Here is a 19,239-nt window from a genome sequence, read left to right as displayed (position 1 = left end):
GATCTGTGACAAGTTTGAAAATCAAGACAAAGTTGGGAATCATTGCTCCAGTCCCTCAGGTCCCTGGTTCCACCCTACAGAGACAACCTATTCTAGGCAGTTTCCTGTTCTGAAACTGGATCATTCTGGAAATATTATTTCCATATATTATGTATATATAGGCATATGCAAACATATATATTCCCTGTTTTAAATTCACAAATGGTGGGGCGCCTGGGTGGCTCAGTCAATGAAGCATCCAACTCTTAATTTAGGCTCAGATCATGATCTCATGGTTCATGGGTTTGAGCCCCACATTGGGGTCCATGCTGGCAGTGTGGAGCCTGCTTGGGATTCTCTCTCACTCTCTTTGTCCCTCCCCTGCTCATGCATGCTCTCTCTCACTGATTCTCTCTCAAAATAAATAAACAAACTTAAAAAAAATTAAATTCACAAATGGTAGCATACTTTATACATTTTTTCTGTAGTTAACTTTTTCACTTACTATATCTTGGAGTTCATTCCATTGCAATAAATATGGAATGGTTTCACTTTTTAAAATATCTGTATGTGAATCTATTGGGTATAGATCCCAGTCATTGTGACTGCCTGAGGTTGGTACTATATGCTTATTTTAAAACTTTTTGGAAACAAAGATGTAACTGGATAGTTGCTAGAATTAACTTTTCTTTTAGGCTTGCTTTTAAATCCTCATTTGCAAGCTACATAATCTGACAAAACGCTTTCATGAAACTCTGAGTATAGAAGTTTTTTAGAAGGCCAAATTCACTATAAGTCAATATTTTTTTTAGCAGTCAAGTCTGTATATCTATGTGAAATGTTGACAAGTACTACATTTTGAAAGTTATTATGACATTCTATTTGCTTTCCTTGTCCCCTCAATGTGAAATTTGGTGTTTGATTTGTTCTTAATTCAACACAATTTCTTCAATTTTCTAATTCTTCTTTTGTCCTTTGATGGTTAATGCAGTGTTGGTCTTTAGGCTACAGCTATTCTGGAGTTGTATACTGTGTAAGCTACCTGTTATGAACTTCCATTTCCGGCAAAAAATTCTTTGGCTAAATTCTTTTTTTATTTAAAATTTTTTTTAATGTTTATTTATTTATTTATTTATTTTTTTCAACGTTTTTTATTTATTTTTGGGACAGAGAGAGACAGAGCATGAACGGGGGAGGGGCAGAGAAAGAGGGAGACACAGAATCGGAAACAGGCTCCAGGCTCCGAGCCATCAGCCCAGAGCCTGACGCGGGGCTCGAACTCACAGACCGCGAGATCGTGACCTGGCTGAAGTCGGACGCTTAACCGACAGCGCCACCCAGGCGCCCCCAATGTTTATTTATTTTTGAGAGAGAGAGAGAGACAGAGCATGAGCAGGGGAGGGGCAAAGAGAGAGGGAGACCTAGAGTCTGAAGCAGGCTCCAGGCTCTGAGCTGTTAGCACAGAGCCCAACATGACACTCGAACTCATGAACTGCTAGATCATGACCTGAGCTGAAGTCAATGCTCAACCGACTGAGCCACCCAGGAGCCCCTCTTTGGCTAAATTCTTGCTGACTTTTTTTTTTTTTTTTAACAGCAGCAAGTGCAGCAAGTCAAATGGGTCAATACCAAAATAATTCTTGCTTTTAAAATTAATTGCATTCTTTAGTTGATAGACTATGTTTCAACAGGAAGACTACTTTCAAAGTCAATGGACCAATTTACTTGGGGGCCTCAATTTCCTAATGGCCATTTTATGTGTCCTTCACAGGTTTTCTATAATTTTCCATCTTAAAGAAACAGGAATCTCAAATAGTCCATTATCCAAACTACCCATATTGTCATATAATCTGTGTATTTACTGGATTTATTAGTGAGTATTGAGTCTTTTCGTGACTAGTGATATTCTGAACTTCTGGCCAGCATTTCATCAGATGTTGAATAAGTGCAGTTCATATCAGTTGAGTATTTGCTTTATGTTCATTAGCCGATGAAGTCAGAGATTCATTGCAACTCCTCATTTTTCATTCATTAAACTCTACATTCCTATAATCTGGTGTCATAGGTTCTTGTTCACCTCTTTGTCCTTCATCTTATAGAATTTCAGGGGATTGTTCCTATCCTATGCAGTTATGGTTGCTTGTATTTATATGCCTGATGTCATGTTTCCAAGCAGTCTACAGTGGCACAAACACACGTTTTGAATGTCGTCTTTCTTGAAGCGGGGGGTCTTTTGGCTGAGAAGATAGTTTTACTGACTAGTAAATTATCTTTAAGACCCGTCTCCATCTCTGAATACTTTTTAGTTAATTTAGGATCTGTTATTCTCTAACCTAGGGAAAGTGTGGAGAGCCTGATCCAAAAGCATTCCTATGCCCGCTCACCCATCCGTACCTATGGAGGAGAAGATGATGTGCTGGGGGATGAGGTTCAGACAACACAGAATCGAGGTAAGACAGCTTCCGGGCTACGTAAGAGCAAGAGCACCCAGAATGAGGAAGAGGCAGGTAGGTGATGAGACTCCTAGTCCTCAGCGTGCAGTCTGCCCCAAAAGTATTTCAGGAGTCTCTTGAGGAAAGGGCAGCCCTGGAGCCTGATTTTCATACAGGTCATTATTTTGCCTCTGAGTCTTTTTGTTCGTTTGTTTAATTTTTTTAATGTTTATTTATTTTTGAGAGAGACAGACAGAGTGTGAGCGGGGGAGGGGCAGACAGCGAGGGAGACACAGCATCTGAAGCAGGCTCCAGGCTCTGAGCTGTCAACACAGAGCCGGACGCGGGGCTCGAACTCAAGAACTGCGAGATCAGGACCTGAGCCAAAGTCAGATGCTTAACCGTCTGAGCCACCCAGGGGCCCCTGCCTCTGAGGCTTAAGTGATTGTTCTGCCTGATGGTTTCCTGTGGTTTGTTTTCTAGTGAAAGGACACCCAGCCTCTGAGTCAGGGCTCAGGAGTTATTTGTCTGTGATCTACCACCAAAGAGCTATTAGACTTTGGGGGCAATCCTTTAGTCTTACTGAACCTCAATTTTATCATCCAAAAATCAGGGACTATATCTGTTCCACTTATAAGAGGTTCCAGGAATATCTTATTAGGACCAATGACTAAAATGGAAAACCCTTTTAAAAAGAAAATGTTCCTAGTGAAGGGCATTATGTAGAGGCAGTGGCCCCAGCGGTGACAGTAGGGGAGTACTGAAAAGTTCCTCTGTCCCAAAGACTCACAGAGGAGCCGTCTGCATCTGGGAGTCCAGAGAAGAGTAACCAGACGGTGCTTCACGCTGAGCATAGGGATGTTTGTGTGAGGAGAGAGCCCTTTGTCATATTTTTATGTCCTTTCTATGGAATAGCATAAGCTGTCAAAACATAGGACATCTCTTATAACTAAATCCAAATGAACTACTGGTAATTATACAGCTGGCAAATCCAGCGTCAACTTTTGTTTAAATTTGTGGATGCTGTGATGTAGGAAAAATTATTCTTGCAACTAGAAAAAGAAGCTAGAAAAAGAAAAACATTCTTGTGGGTTTTCACAAGGCCTTTAGAAACCAAGTAGCTTTGTTGAGTCTCGTTTTATGTCCAGCCTTCTTTATAGGGATGCTATAGAGTTTAGGACAGGTACTAGCTATTTGTAGCTCCTTTTGTTTTTTAAAAATTTTTTTAGTTTATTTTGAGAGAGAGAGAGTCAAAGAGAAAAGGAGAGAGAGAATCCCAAGCAGGTTCCACGCTGTCAGTGCAGAGCCCAACGTGGGGCTTGATGTCACAAACTGTGAGATCATGACCTGAGCCCAAATCAAGAGTTAGACACTTAACCAATTGAGCCACCCAGGTACCCTCTGAGCTCCTTTAAAGGGAATCCAGTTATTCCTTTCAGGCAGAATACTTGTATTTTGACCATTCTCCAGGAGCATACAGGCCATCTAATGAGTTAAGTCTTTTTCTATTTAGTAAATTCTCTCTTCCTTATAGTATAAATGGTATCTTCTTATCTGGAAAGGTAGTTCTGACTCATGGTTGACGTGTTTATCTTTTTAAATTGCAGATCTATTATATATTCTAAAAAAATAAATCAATCTGCACAGATAATGTAATTCTTGATTTGCACACTGAAATAGAGTTTCTAGTCTGATGAGTGGTTTTTTGTTTCAGGGTCAGCCTTTACGACATCTGATAATTTGTCCCTCAGCTCCTGGGTCTCTTCTTCTTCCACTTTTCCTGGATTTCAGCATCCCCAGTCCCTCGCTGCTCTCGGCACCAGCACAGCATCCATAGCGACACCCATTCCTCACCCTATACAGGGCTCTTTGCCACCGTACAGCCGACTTGGGGTGCCTCTGACCCCGTCGGCCATTGCCGGCTCCATGCAGGGGAGCGGCCCGACATTCCCCTCCTTCCACATGCCCCGGTATCATCACTACTTTCAGCAGGGGCCTTATGCTGCTATCCAAGGACTGCGCCATTCCTCCGCGGTGATGACACCATTTGTATGACTCTTCTAAACCTAGGAGAATCCAGATCCAGAATGTGCAAATGGGTATGAAATGTGGGAGAGGGTGGGGTGGGTGGGATGTGGGGTGTGGAGCAGGGGCTCTCCAGGAGACATGGGACCTATTAAAGAGGAGAGCTGGACTCACAATAAAGCCTACTGCTGAGGGAATGCACCACAGACCAGGACTCATGTGTAGCTCCGAGAAAGCTCTTGGGTTCAAGAGAGAATCAGTGTCAAGTTCTTAGCCAGCCTAAGTCCTACAACCAATAGGATACTAACTTACCCAGAAAATTGAATAACACAAGGCAGAGGAATCTGAAGGTGCATTATACCTAGCAGTTAAAAATGCTGTGTCAGCGCAGTAATGTATAAAATCAATGTGTAGAGGTTATCTTTCTGCTTTCCACAGGTTTAAAGAATTTTCAAAGAGGCAATATGTATAACATACCGACCATAATGCATAATGACTAACTTAAGTCCATTTCTCTCTGAGGAAAATGAGAGCCAACAGAGAAATATTTGTAGTGCTGAAGCTTAAGCATGTTTAGTTTTCCTTTGTATTAGTCTGCTGGGTAAAGGGCTGAGATAATGCTAACACATCCTATTTTGTGGATGAATAGATGGTAATGACCTTACAAAGCTCTTTTTGTAACACTGAAGGGCCAGTATCTGACAAACTCTTTCTCAGTCTTGTCTTTTTCTTCCTAATTCTCTTTCTTGCAATGACTTGCCATTTACATAGAAAAAACCTATATACAATTTTGAAGCAAGAGGCTCTATGTGTTACATTACACAATTGAGGTTATATTTTTCTGGGCTGCATTCTAAGTGTGCTGCTGACTCATTCACTGGGGAACACTTCTAAAGCCTCTACATGATGACACGGGAGGCTTTCTCTCAATCTGCAGTACCAAGATGGTTGCCCTGTCCTGAAAGGAATTTCTCTGCCATGGGTACCAAAGGCCCCTTTAGTTTTACTTCAGCTTTGGGAGACCTTATGGATGGTAAAACGCACTGGGCCAAATTCTCATTTTTGGTAAATCTGCTTTGTTATTAGATTAGCTGTTACCACCGATTGACAAAGATTTATGAATGACCATTCTGAATGCCCGTATAACCACCACTTAACCTATGTTCATGAAGCATTATGAGTCATACAAATGATTTGTCCTTCTTTCTTACTGTTCCGTTCAGTGACTCCGTTATCATTTTCCTAGTCCATTATATGAAATTGTATGTCAACTCAATGACTCTCTGACTGAAACACTGGCAGTGTTTATAAGTCAATCCAAAGTATTTATTCACTTTGAGTTCTTACTGTTTTCTTAAACCTTCCTTTAATGTTTAGTAATTAACTATATTTTAATTATATATAATCTCTATATTTAGGGGGCAATATGTATCTAAGCATTTGAAGTCAGGGTAGTATTTGGCATTTTGCAACTTTAATAAAGTTTATAGTCCTTCAACTTTATAATGCTTTCTAGCTGTAAGATATAACCTGTCTTCTTTAGAAAACTCTCCACAACTCTATTTTATCCTAATTAAATTTTGTATCTACTTTGTTCTGACTGCAAAAGTATTAAATCTGTTAAAAGAGATGGGAAATATCACTGCTGAGAGTAGAGAGGGGGGTAAATGCAATATACTTATCAGAGTGCATGGGGTTTTATTTAGTTATTTTGTTAGGCTTTTCCATATCAAATGCCTTTCTTGGGCATTTCTAGTCTATGAAACAAGGCATAATGGCATAGCCTGTCTATGTGATGCCATTGTTGTTGGACTTTGCAATTGTTTTTCTCCACTGTGTCCCGTAGTATGGAGAAGCATGGACTGTGCTCCCCAAGCATCTCAAAGTCCTATGGCAGACACTGTAGGCTAATTTCTAACTTCTTGCATGTTATGCTATAGTATCCACAGGTAGTTTGTTTTCAAACACAGCACAGATGTGCGTTTATTTAAAAAAAAAAAAAAACAGCTATAAGTAATGTTTAAGTATCCATAGAGCTTAGGATAGGGATTTGATACTTAATAGTTGGCCTGCTGCCAGTGCTCCATTTAATACACAGTACTGCTGCTTAAAGCAGGAATAACAAAACTAGATGCTATTTAACATGATGCTACTCGATATTCTGGTAAATTACTGGTCTACTACAGTGAATCTGTATCTGAGTTTTCTTTTCAATGAGAATGAAAGCATCATTTTAATACTATTTAGACATTTTTCCCAACTGACATATCTTAAAGTAGGTTTGTTTTTGTAATATGGCTTTACTTCAGTATTTCCTGACTTCATAACTTTATTTTGTAATTATGCAATATAAAACTAAAAATAAGTAGTGTGCTTAGAGAAAAGCAAAGACTGAGATACCAAAGCATGCTTTTGGGAAATAACACCTGAAATTCTAAATTGGATTTTTTTTTTTAAAGTATTTGGCATTATTTGAAAGAGGAAGAAAAAGCACAAGTGACATGGAACTTAACCTATGATCAAAGTCACTCTAACCGTGAGAACCAAGGGTAGAAATTTACCCCAACCCCAGGGTCTTTCTGAACTATTCTGGTTGCTGATTCTTACTGAACTCCTCAGGTATTTAAGATTTTAAAGTCTAATTCTACCAAAAGTAATTGCAAGAACTAGATAGTTAGTGGGAAAGCCAATGGAATAATTAAGAGCATGAGTTGCAGACTATTTGGAATAAATGTAGGGTTCCCCCTGCCCCCACCAGGTATATCACAGTATCAAAAAGCATGACTAATGTGCAGTGCTGCTACAAAGAGGCCCTTCCGGAACTGCTTTGTCTAACCTGAAGGAATTAATTTGTAACTCCGTAGGTTCTGCGTATGTGATTTGTTTTTAGAACACTTATCAGTAATGCTGAGTAAGTTCAATTATTTCTTTTACTTAACAAGTCTTCCCCCGCCTTTGCCCACCCTTAGCGGTATGTAAGTAAAATCTCTCCATCTTGTATCTAACATATCACAAATTATTAGGTTATAAGGTCTGCATTAATGAATTTAGGTTGCACCGCTGGTTTGAGTTTATGACGAAGGTTTGTTGTTATTCCTAGCAGGTGGGCACAGAATGGGAGATATTAAGAAGATATTGAGAAAAACCCTGTGTCGGGCTATACTATAGAAGTTACATTAACTTCTGGGGTATTCCAAGGTCTCCCCCCTCCCTCACTTTCATCCACATCTCTGTCACTGTGCTTCTCTAGCCACAACATCTCCTGCCCCCCCCCATGCAAAAAAAATAAAAAGGACACCCTCCAAAAGGCCAAGAAAAAGTATTTTTAGAAGAAAAGATCACCATTCCCATACCTATGAATTTTTCAGAGAGATGTTGGGATATTTAATCCATTTCTGAATTTCATGTTAGCTTTTCAGGTGTCTTGCTTATATTTAAGCTGAACCATATTGAGAAAAATGAGCTTCAAGAAGGACTTTACCACTCCATTAAATATGCAGTCAAGCTTAGCCATGACTCAGCAACTAAAGTTCAAAAAATTCAGTTATGTAATGTGCCAGGGTCACATACTGCAAGGAAAACAATATTTTTACTCAATCTTCCATTGACTAAGTAAGGAAACTGTTTTTGTTATTAAACATGTATGGAATTGATAATTATTAGAAACAAAACAATATTATACTGTAAATCTAGACTGGAAAGAAATAAAGCACTGGACAGAAAGATTTTCAGCTGGCTCCTTTAGGCAGCTTGGGTGGAGGATGGATTTTACATGTTTTTATATTATTTCAGAATGCAAGGATTTTATTTTAAACAGGCAAAGAGAAGGTTACAAATTCTTAAATGTTTAGAAAACCATAAAATAATTTCCTCACTGCTATTCCATGCCAGTTATAAAATATTCTAATACTTATCTTTCTTTGGCATGCCTAAATATGCAAAGTTTCATTTATAAATATTGATAGGCAAATAATCCATAAGTATTTTCTCACTCTTCTTTCTCTATCCCTTCCTCAATTCCAATCCCCTTCCCTGATAATAAGAAAATAAAAACATTGGTAAAATAATACATCTAGACAAAAAATACAGTTTGGTATTTTACTTCTGATACATTAAAATATGTGTTTAGTTGTGGTTTTTTTCCTTATTTTCAGAAACCTAAAAAAACCCTTTTATTTCCTAGAGGATAAAATTGGATATAGCCTCTTTAGTAGACTCTATCACAGTTATATCGTTTGCTGTGTCCGTTTGCTTTAATGAATTGCGTGAGAACAGTCACTGTAATGAAGTGTGTGTGTTGGGGGTGGGGGGAAGGGCATGGGAAATGTTTTATGAAAAAAGAAGTTATAAGCCTAATACTATGAAGTAACACCTAACGAAGTTCTTTTTAAGTGCAATATATTTATTTCTGCTAGAAATGTATTATCAACATTATGTAATATTTGAAGCATTACATGTTATTTGTAAACAGCTTAAAATTATATATTACCCAAAATTGTACAGAAGTACAAATGTGTGGATATTAATTTCTTTCATTAAAAATGGTGTGTTTTGATATATATGCACACATTTACACCTTTAATTATCTTACACACTTTGCTTTGTGACTTTTGGTACCTGTTTCCTCACCTTGAAAAGCAACAAAAAAAAAGGAGGATTAGGTAAGAGTAGGGGTCATAGCTGGCCACTCCCAGTCCAGACACAGCCAACTGGATTACTGTACAGGGTTTGGGTTTTGTCTTTAATTGTATTTGGAAGCCTTTAGAGAAAACAGCGCCCTTAATTCCCCACCGGTTCCTATTCTCCTACACCTAGTCCCCTCACTCATTTACTCCACCTGATGAAATCTTAAAATTACAGGACTTTGCACCTCTCTGTATGGGATGATACTGAAGACTCCATAAAGCTTAAAGATCTACCTCTCATTCTAGCCATAAACTCTTGGATGTGCTGTAATGATATTACAGAAGGCAGGTTGATACAAAATAAGATTAGCCAAATTCAAAGTCTTAATCCTTCCACATGACATTTGACATTATCATATACCTTGTGCTTCAGGGTATTTGACATTATCATACCTTGTGCTTTCAGAAGTCTGCTCTATTATACTTAATTTTTTGTGCATGCCAAATGCCAACCTTTTAAGAATCTTTCATTTGGAATAATTCCAGGTTTACCAAAAAGTTGCAAGGATAATATAAAGAAATGCTGTATATTCTTTACCCAGATTCACCCATTGTTAATGTTTTGCCCCATTTGATTTACAATTAGCATTTACATTGAGTAGTATATGCCCCCCCCCACCCAAGCACATGCAATATATACAATTTATTTTCCTCCATTTGAGAGTAGGTTTCACATATCCTGCCCCACTATCCCTATGTAATTCAAAGTGCACATCCTAAAACCAAGAAGATTCCATTAAATATCTACAGAAGAGTTAGCAATTTCAGGAAATTTCATGGTGATATAATACTGTGACTTACCATCTGTACTCCAGTTTTGTTAAATGACCAACCCAGTGATGTCCTTTGTAGCATATTTCTTCCTTCAGTACAGATCCAGTTCAGGGTTACATATTGCATGGAGTTATCCTGTTCCTTCAGTCTCATTTAAGCTGGTACAGCTCTGCAACCTTTCTGTGTCTTTCATGGCAAAGAATTCTTATTTTTCAATGTTTTATAATTTATTACTATTCTTAGTTATCTTGATGCTCAAATCACCCCGGATTTGGTCATCAGGAGCCCCTTAAGCTGGTTCCTATGTCCTTTTGACATGCCCTACTTGATTTATTTATTTATTTTTTTTTTTTAGCACTTCAGTTTCTGGCATAACACGTTGTCCGGGGCTCATCTCATACCTTTTCTGGAACCAGCCATTTCTCCAAGGAGCCCAGATTCCTTTTAGTTGGGGAATATATTAGAAACCAAGATCTGGGTACCAGATATGTACCATATGGGATATGTTTGTTTCTAGCTTCTCTCAGCCAGCAGAGTTGGGAATGCATATATGTGTATAAGTACACACATTAGTGTGTGTGTGTGTGTGTGTGTGTGTGTGTGTGTACAGCACGTATTAGAAATCATGAGTCTGTGCTGCTATCTCCAATTCCAGTACACTCCCACAGGGGCCTTTTCTTTTGCTTAGCCCCATTCCCTATCTGCATGTACCTTCTCCCTGGTTCCCAACATCAACATACTTATTTACTCAATTCAACCATAAACCCCAAATAACTTCATCTTGCTTCATCCATAAAACTGCAATAAACAAACATTTTAAAAAAGAGTTCAGAGGTTGTTTGCAGTTGGTCCCCTTCTACCCACTCCTTGACCAAAGGAACACAGTCAAATCACATGTTTAGCCATTAGATTAGTTCCTTCTTCATCTTCCTATATGGTTATGTTATTCATTCACAATACAACTGGGTTCACTTGTTCAGTTGCTTACAGTTTTGTTTTTGTGGGTTTTTTAAAATAATAAATGTGTTTATTTAATTTATTTTTTGAAGTAAGCTCTACACCTAACATGGGGCTTGAACTCATAAGCCTGAGATAAAGAGTTGCATGCTCTACCTACTAAGCCAGCCAGCTGCTTTTAATTTTAAAGAAGGATTTTCTTTCCTTCTCATTCTTACTAATTTTTTTTAAAAAAAACATACATTAACATGCTTCGAACAAAAACCTCATAGAACTAATAAAAAATCATATCTAGGTTGTGGGATGCAAGGTTAATAAATGAATTGCTTTTCCATATATCAGCAATGAACAATCTAAATTTGAAATTAAAAATACAACTCCATTTATATCAGCACCCAAAAAGGGGAAAAAAAACTTAGGTGTAAATACAATATATACAAGCTCTATATGAGGAAAACTATAAAACTCTGATGAAAGAAATCAAAGAAGATATCAATAAATGGAGAGGGATTCCATGTCTGAGGGTAGGTAGACTCAATATTGCCAAGATGTTAGTTCTTTTCCACTTCTATAAAGTTGATACAGTCCCAATCAAAATCCCAGCAAGTTTTATGGCTGTCGACAAACTGATTCTAAAGTTTATATGCAAAGGCAAGAGTCCCAGAATAGTCAACGAAATACTGAAGAAGAACAAAGTTGGAGGCTGACTTCAAAACTTACTATCAAGCTAAAGTAATCAAGTCAGTATGGTGAAATAGTAGGCAAGTAGATTAACAAAACAATAGTCCAGAAAATAAACCTTGCACTTTGGTGTTGGGAAAATGGTGCACTGGTTTGGGAAATAGTCTGGCAGTTCATCAACAGGTTAAACACAGAGTTAGCATATGGCCTAGGAATTCCACTCCTAGGCATACACCTAGAAGAAATGAAAACATATGTCCACACAAAAACTTGTACATGAATATTCATAGCATCATTTTTAATAGCCAAGAAGTGGAAACCATCCAAATGTTTATCAACTAGTGAATGGATAAAATTTGGCATATCTAGACAATGGAATATGTAGCTATAGACAGAAATGAAGTACTGATAAATGCTACAACATGGACGAATCTTGAAAACATGGTAAAAGAACCAGACACAAAGAACCATGTATTGTATGATTCCATTTATATAAAATATCCAGCATAGGGAGATTCATAGAGATATAAGACAGAGTGGTGGTTGCCAGGGCTGGAAGGTAGGAGGAATGAGAATTACTGCCAATGGATATGGAGGTCTCTTTTGAGGGTAGTGAAAACATGGAATTAGTGGTCATGGTTGCACATCCTAGTGAATATACTACAGTCACTGAATTCTACCCTTTAAAAGAATGTCTTCTATGGTGTTTGAATTATAGCTCACTGTTATTTTAAAACATGAAAGAAAAAGCTATGCAGTGAATCTTTTTATTTCCAGTCTTTAGTGCCCAACTTGTCAACTTTGAGGACTTCCAGGGGAATAAATCTTATGTACTTGTGAGTTGAGTGTGCCATCTAGAATCTTCTCCCTGCCTCATTTTTTTTTAATCTGTAAAAGGAAGATGATACTGCCTATTTTTTAGCCTTGTACAGCCTTATTAGGCTCTCCATTCTTATTTATTTTTACCCCCTCCTTTTTTTTTTTAATTTTCCTAGGAAGAATCATAGCTATTTCTTTGGACTCCCTGGGGAGTGGGGGGAGGGAGGGATGATGATATAAATAATTCCCTCTCCACTCTGAGCCTTGATATGGTAATAATTGGTACCTTTTATAGAACATTTGCTATATCTATGCACTTCATATACATTATCTGACTTAATATTTGCAACAGCTCTCTGGAGTAGGAGCTAGTATTATTTCCATTTGAGGTACGAAAAACCTGAGGCAGAGAGAAATTAAGTTCTCAGAACCTACCTCAGTGAGATAGGCAGGATTCATATCCTGTCTGTACTCATAACTGAGACACTGTGCTAACCCCACAAATACTTCTAAATTTTAAGAAAAAAACTTAAAGCGTGCACATTGCCTTTACTGAACCCATATACACACAACCTTAATCAAGAAACATAAAAGCTGCATGATCCAACAAATTTTCTCATAGTGGATTATATAATTGTCACTGATAAGTGTCTCAAGAAGAGTTTCAGATTATGGCAAAGAACAGGAGGGAATTTTAGAGTTCCACATTCATCTTTTGGGGATGGGTCAATGTCTACGTGAAAGCAGGACTCTGCTGCCCAAAGCAAGAGACTGGTGGTCTTGATGTAAACACTTAGTACTCACTTAGGGACACTTTTCCTTCTCCCTTAAACTCTGGTTCCAAGTTAGTTCTTCTAGAGCACAGAAATAATTAGAAAATAGAAACAATGAAGCCCACCGTACTGAAAGACTAGAGGGCAAGTGGAGTCAGGGAGGAACCAGAAGAAAAGACCAGGGATGGAGCAGGGGCCAGGTTGGGGCTGGGCTGAACAGGTTAGACAGAGATAGGCTTAGCTCATCTGGGTTGGCAGTGAAGTGTAGCATCTGGAGTACAGGATGGGGATAAACTGTGGAGTAGATAGACCGCAGAGATGAAGACCCTCAGGGCAGAATCCAAACATAGCTGGACACAAAGGAGAGAAGGGAAGTGTTGGTACAAGGCACTATATGACTCAACAGATACATTTTTCCAGCTACTTAAGTATATGTGCAAATACTAACCAGAATCAAATAAAAGAATGTAATAAGGCCATGTAGTCCAAAGTCTTTATTCCATAGTTGGGGAAATAAAAGCTAGAGAAGTAAATGGTCCAAAACATACTGGGCTCAGTGCAGAGATATTTCTAGACCACTATGTCATAATCAAAGTTAAATCTTAAATCAATCTAAAATATTATGTGAAATAAAACATAGCACACAGATGCCTTATGCAGCATTGCTGTTTTGCTATGTTTTGCATTTAATCTGCCCACACATATTCTACAATTCTAAGACTTTTGGTTTTTAATATTGAATGTAGTAATTCTTATAATAGTTACTTTGGTGGTAAATAAAAATAATCTCAGTATATTGGAGTTTTCACATGGAACTACCATCATTAGTTTCATGGAAAAATAGATTTGGGGGGGGGTGGTGTATGTATGTATATATGTATGTATGTATGTGGTATACATATATTGGTTAAGTCATTTAACAGTGATTACTGAGTACTTTTTTGTTCAAATCAGTGTGTATATACTATGCAATTAGGCAGTGTCTTCATGTGGCCTGGGGGTGAGTGAAGGAATTCATGGATTTCACCCCCCTTCCTTTGAATGAAATACGCCTATATAAGGCTATTCAAGGTCGAAGAGATCTCATTTCATCTACTATAAGCCCGGGCAACAACTGACCAGAGTATGGGTGGCAGAAGGAGCTCCAGTTTTGTTTTTGTATTTTGTTTTATTTTTTATTTGAGAGAGAGCGTGAAGCTAGGAAAGGGGCAGAGGGAGAGAAAGAGAGAGAATCTTCAGCATGGAGCCTGACATGGGGTTCGATCCCACGACTCTGGGATCATGACCTGAGCTGAAATCAATTGAGCCACCCAGATGCCCCTAGAGCTCCAGTTTTAAAAGGAGAATACGCCCCTCGTGGACAAAGAAAATAGACCAGAACTCCCAGAAATTCCAACTTATCACAGGTACCTTTCTCATTTGGATGAAAAGGCAGCATTATGCAAAGCATTACATACAGATGTATTTACATTCAAGCTGTATGCTTCACTGACACCTGGTGACTTTCCATTTTCTCCAATGAAGAAGCACTTGTATCCAACTAGAATTTAAGCAGGCTCTATAAAGTAATTCAGTAGCAGTAAATATACTATCTAAAAATGAATCAATCTAAGATATGTAGATTTTAGACTGAAGTAGTTGTTTTATAAAATACACATGTACAAAAGCATTTCTTTTAGTGGAGGCAACTTGCTGAAATTTGAAAAGATCTTTTAACGTATAAAAACAGACCAATTAGAAAATACACAGCCACCAAGAAGCACATACCTATGGTTATCCTGTATTTTGGAGACAAAAATAGAGATACATGATTAAACAAAAATATTTTTTTCATCTTTATAAATTTATAAGTCCTGCGAAAATATAAAAAATGAATCCCATTTGGTTCAGCTTTTTAAAACTTGTTAATTGAAATGAATAAAATTACTACATCAAAGGGTTCTAAAAGAATATTGGATATGTGGTTCAATTACAGGTGATGTCATTATGAGATCCTAAAAACTTTGTTACCATCTTTGGGGCTAACTCATGGTAATAAACTAGAGATACACACTTTGATACCAATTCCAACTCCTTGTACCATCAGAGGGGAAAAAAAGTACTTTAATGTGCAAGAAACTGAAACAACACTGATACAAACCCATCTTTTTTGCGGAAGAGCATCAATTACAGTGGAATTAGTATGTTAAATTATCAAATTATAGTGGAAATTTTAACCTTTTCAAAATGATGTTCTCAGAACTACCTCTACCTCTGTCTTTCCTGGTCGATATAACCAAGCTAAATACAGAAGTCCACTTAGCTATGCACTTCAATTTACATCTGTGTATTCGTGCAAAGTTAAAGCATTTAAGTTTGTGGGGTGCCTGGGTGGCTCTGTTGATCATCTGACTCTTGCTTTTGGCTCAGGTCATGAGACCAAAGTCGTGAGATGGTGCCCCTGTCTGGCTCTGCTCGGGAGTGTGGAGCCTGCTTAGGATTCTCTCTCTCGCCCCTCTACCCCACTCGTGAGTGCGCGCTCTCTCCCTCTCTCTCTCTCTAAAATAAAAAAACAAAAACAAAAATAAAACACTTAAATTTGATTAAAAAGTTACTTGAATCAATATAAGTGAAGTCATTATTATCTGGAAAACCAAATGTTGGCCATGATGAGTATCTTAATTATTTGAAATATGAAATATGCAACATAATTATTTTTATATGGAATTATATTTGTAATTTCCCTACATTTCATATTTAGTAGATGGATTTATTATAAAACTGATTTTTTAAAATAAATTTTAAAAATACCTAAATTTTAAAAATTCTGATTTACAAGTCATTATTGCCATCTGCTGGTTATTTTGATTCATTGCATTTGGGGGGTAAAAATTACCAATTGCTTTACTAAGATACTAAGAGAGAACAGATGAGTTTTATATATAGATTAATTAGAAACCTTTACGTAAAACAAATAATTTGCTAAATTATGAGGCTTCATATTAAATAGGATAAATAATTCAAGAATATATTGTATTATATCAAATTATAATGTGCTATTTTAATTGTCAGTTCATCATAGAATAAATATCAAACATGCTGGTTTAAGTTATTATAATAATAAGTATGTAGTTAAAATACAACTCAAATAACTGTTGAAAACAACTAGGTAAAACAAGTGACTGCTGTGGGAAGTTATACAAAGGTGAAAATGTGCCATGATTCTATTCAACTGAATAAAACTAAGTGCCATGGTTTCCCTCACATACACAAATCTATTCCTCTTCTTAGTAAGAGAATGCATAATTATTTAGGCAACTGTCTCTCTGTTTTTTGAATTAACTAATGAACCTAAAACTCATATTACTGTTTAATAATATGACTACACAGAAATATAATTTAATGAAAAAGAATCCAGGGTAGCAAATATTAATGGTAAGTAACACTTACCAGTATACTTTTAATATGATCAATCTAGAGCAAGATCTAGGAACATTTATTTATTTATTTTTAATGTTTATTTATTTTTGAGAGAGAGAAAGAGACAGCCTGAGTGGGGGAGGGGCAGAGAGAGAGGGAGACACAGAATCTGAAGCAGGCTCCAGGCTTGAGCTGTCAGCACAGAGCCCCCACGCGGGGCTCAAACTCACAAACTGCAAGATCATGACCTGAGCTGAAGTCGGACACTTGACTGACTGAGCCACCCAGGAGCCCCCAGGAATATTTTTTTAAATTAAGAATGTACTATGTTTTACATGCTTTAACATTTGTCAGATGAGAACACAAATATTAGAGTGGCTAAGCTTCTAGCTCAAGGTCATACCACAGTAATCTTCCATATATGAGCCCACTATGTAAAAGATTTAAAATGGAGCCTGGCATATAGTTAATTGTATGCATTTACTGTATGCCTAAATCATATATGTCCTGCTTCTTATACCTTTTTTTATAAATTTTTAAAAATGTTTTATTTATTTTTGAGACAGAGAGAGACAGAGTGTGAGCAGGGGAGGGGAAGAGAGAGAGCGAGACACAGAATCCAAAGCAGGATCCAGGCTCTGAGCTGTCCGCCACAGCCCTCGAACTCACAAACCACGAGATCATGACCTGAGCTGAAGTCAGACACTTAACTGGCTGAGCCACCCAGGCGCCCCTGCTTCTTATACCTTAAACACTATATCTTGAGTATTTTTCTATATTGTTAAATATTCATTCCAATGACTTTAGTCAATTTAGGAATGTTTCACTGCATGAGTATTCTATCATTTGCTATTTGATGTTTAGGTTATTTCTAATTTTCACTGATAGAAGAAATAACACAATGATCATTCTTATAAAAATTATGTTTTAAATGGTAAAAGTGACCAGATTTACACTTTCAAGAGCTAAACCAAGGGTAAGAATATGCTTTATTCTGTTAGTACACTGAGTGATCCAAAAGGCAACTGGAAACTCCAGGAAACAAATTAACAAATTGGCCAAAAAGTGTCACATAGGAAATAGGCGAAAGAAACTGAAGGGTAGGAAACAAAAATAAGAAAGTTCAGAATTGTACAAGAGAATGACACTGAAAATGACATCTGGTCAACATTCCAGTAGCATCCACTCCTTCCTTCCCACAAAAATACCCACCCTCATGAAAAACAGAAACATAAATCACATAAAGTCACTTAAATGAATAATCTATTAACAAGGACCCTCAAATTATCTTAAAAATATTCAACTACATATAGCTCAAAAGCAATACATCTATTAAAATAACAGACAGTTGAAGGATAGATAGATCCATTGAGCAATCACAATTTTTTTTTTTTTAAAAGCACACATAGTCATATGAATTTCAGGTAAAGTAGGTATAAAGTTCAACCAACTTGAAAAGTCTATGGGAAAAAATAAATTTCCCAAATTGACTACAGAAGAAGTAGACAATGTAAATAGACCAATAATCATGAAGGAAACTGAAAGATTAAAGGGAAAAAAAAGGTCTTCCAACCAGATGTTGTAATATAGACAAAAAGGTACGAATCCACCCAGTTCATTTTATAAATCTAATATAACTCTAATAAAAAATAATCATAGAATTTCACTTACTATTCTCAAAAAATATTAAAATACATAAAAATAACGTATTTTGAGTTTGCATATTTATTCAATAACATTTTTATCAACCACCTGTAAATACTTTTCATTTTAAACTCAATATTGGACAATTTACTAGGTATCACAACTTGGGCAAATTACTATATCCTTGATCCTCAGTTTTCTAATTTGTACAAAGTTATTGTATGAATTAAATGAGGAAATATTTTAAGCACCAAACACAGTGCCAGGAATGTAGAAATGCTCTTTGAAAAAAAACTTACAAGACAACAAGTTAATAACAGTACTTACTGAATTTAAGTAAGTGACAAGAGGAATACTATGGTCAGTAGTTGCTTTAGACCTTCAGAGAAGGGGGAATTCATGTGGGCTGGGGCTTGGAAGGTGACAGAATTCAGATTTGCAGGGAGAAATGGATGAAAAAGCTAGGGGATACTTTCTGGTATGAGCAAAGGGATAGATAGTTATAGAGTCTCATGCTCCGGACCTTACTCAAAATTACTGGAAAGTTTGTGTCCAGGAAAGTGGGAAATTAAAGTTGAAAAGGCAGATGGGGGCTGATTGTTGAAAGCACTGATGAGTAAGCCAAGAAGTTTACATTTCATTTGTGGGCTGTGGGAACCATGAACTTTTTTTTTTTGAGAGAGAGAGAGAGAGAAAGAGAGAGAGAGAGACTGCACTCATGTAAGCAGAGGAGAGGGGTGGGGGATGGGGAGAGAGACTCTTAAACAGGCTTCATATTCAGCGCTGAGGCCCACGCAGGGCTCTATCCCATGATCCTGGGCAGAAATCAAGAGTCAGACGCTTAAGGAACTGAGCCACCCAGGCGTCCCTACCATGGACATTTTTGAGAGATGTTGCATCAGGAAAATTAATCTGGCCAAAATGAGCCATAGATTTGATGGGGGAGGTGGGGATTGGGGAGTTCAATCTGATCCATCATAAAACAGATGGGAAGTGAAGAATGTGTGGACTCCAAAGATGCCAAAGGACATGGAAAATGACAATGAATCATGTCCATCTTTGCCAGACGCT

General features: G+C 37.3%; 1 protein-coding gene across 1 annotated transcript in view; it reads left to right on the top strand.

Annotated features, from left to right (window-relative positions):
- The window catches only part of TBX20 (T-box transcription factor 20), a 61,097-nt gene extending 52,106 nt beyond the window's left edge, over positions 1-8,991 (top strand). Inside the window, exons 7-8 of the mRNA XM_060632871.3 lie at positions 2,317-2,429; positions 4,126-8,991. Coding sequence (XP_060488854.1) covers positions 2,317-2,429; positions 4,126-4,466 — 454 coding nt within the window. The 3' untranslated portion in view covers positions 4,467-8,991. The remainder of the gene's footprint in view (positions 1-2,316; positions 2,430-4,125) is intronic.
- Positions 8,992-19,239: the final 10,248 nt, after the last annotated feature.

Source organism: Panthera onca, chromosome A2, assembly GCF_046562875.1.
Source record: "Panthera onca isolate mPanOnc1 chromosome A2, mPanOnc1 haplotype 2, whole genome shotgun sequence".
Classification (NCBI taxonomy): domain Eukaryota; kingdom Metazoa; phylum Chordata; class Mammalia; order Carnivora; family Felidae; genus Panthera; species Panthera onca.
Note: the sequence above shows the minus strand (reverse complement) of the source record. Positions and strands in the feature narration are given on the sequence as shown.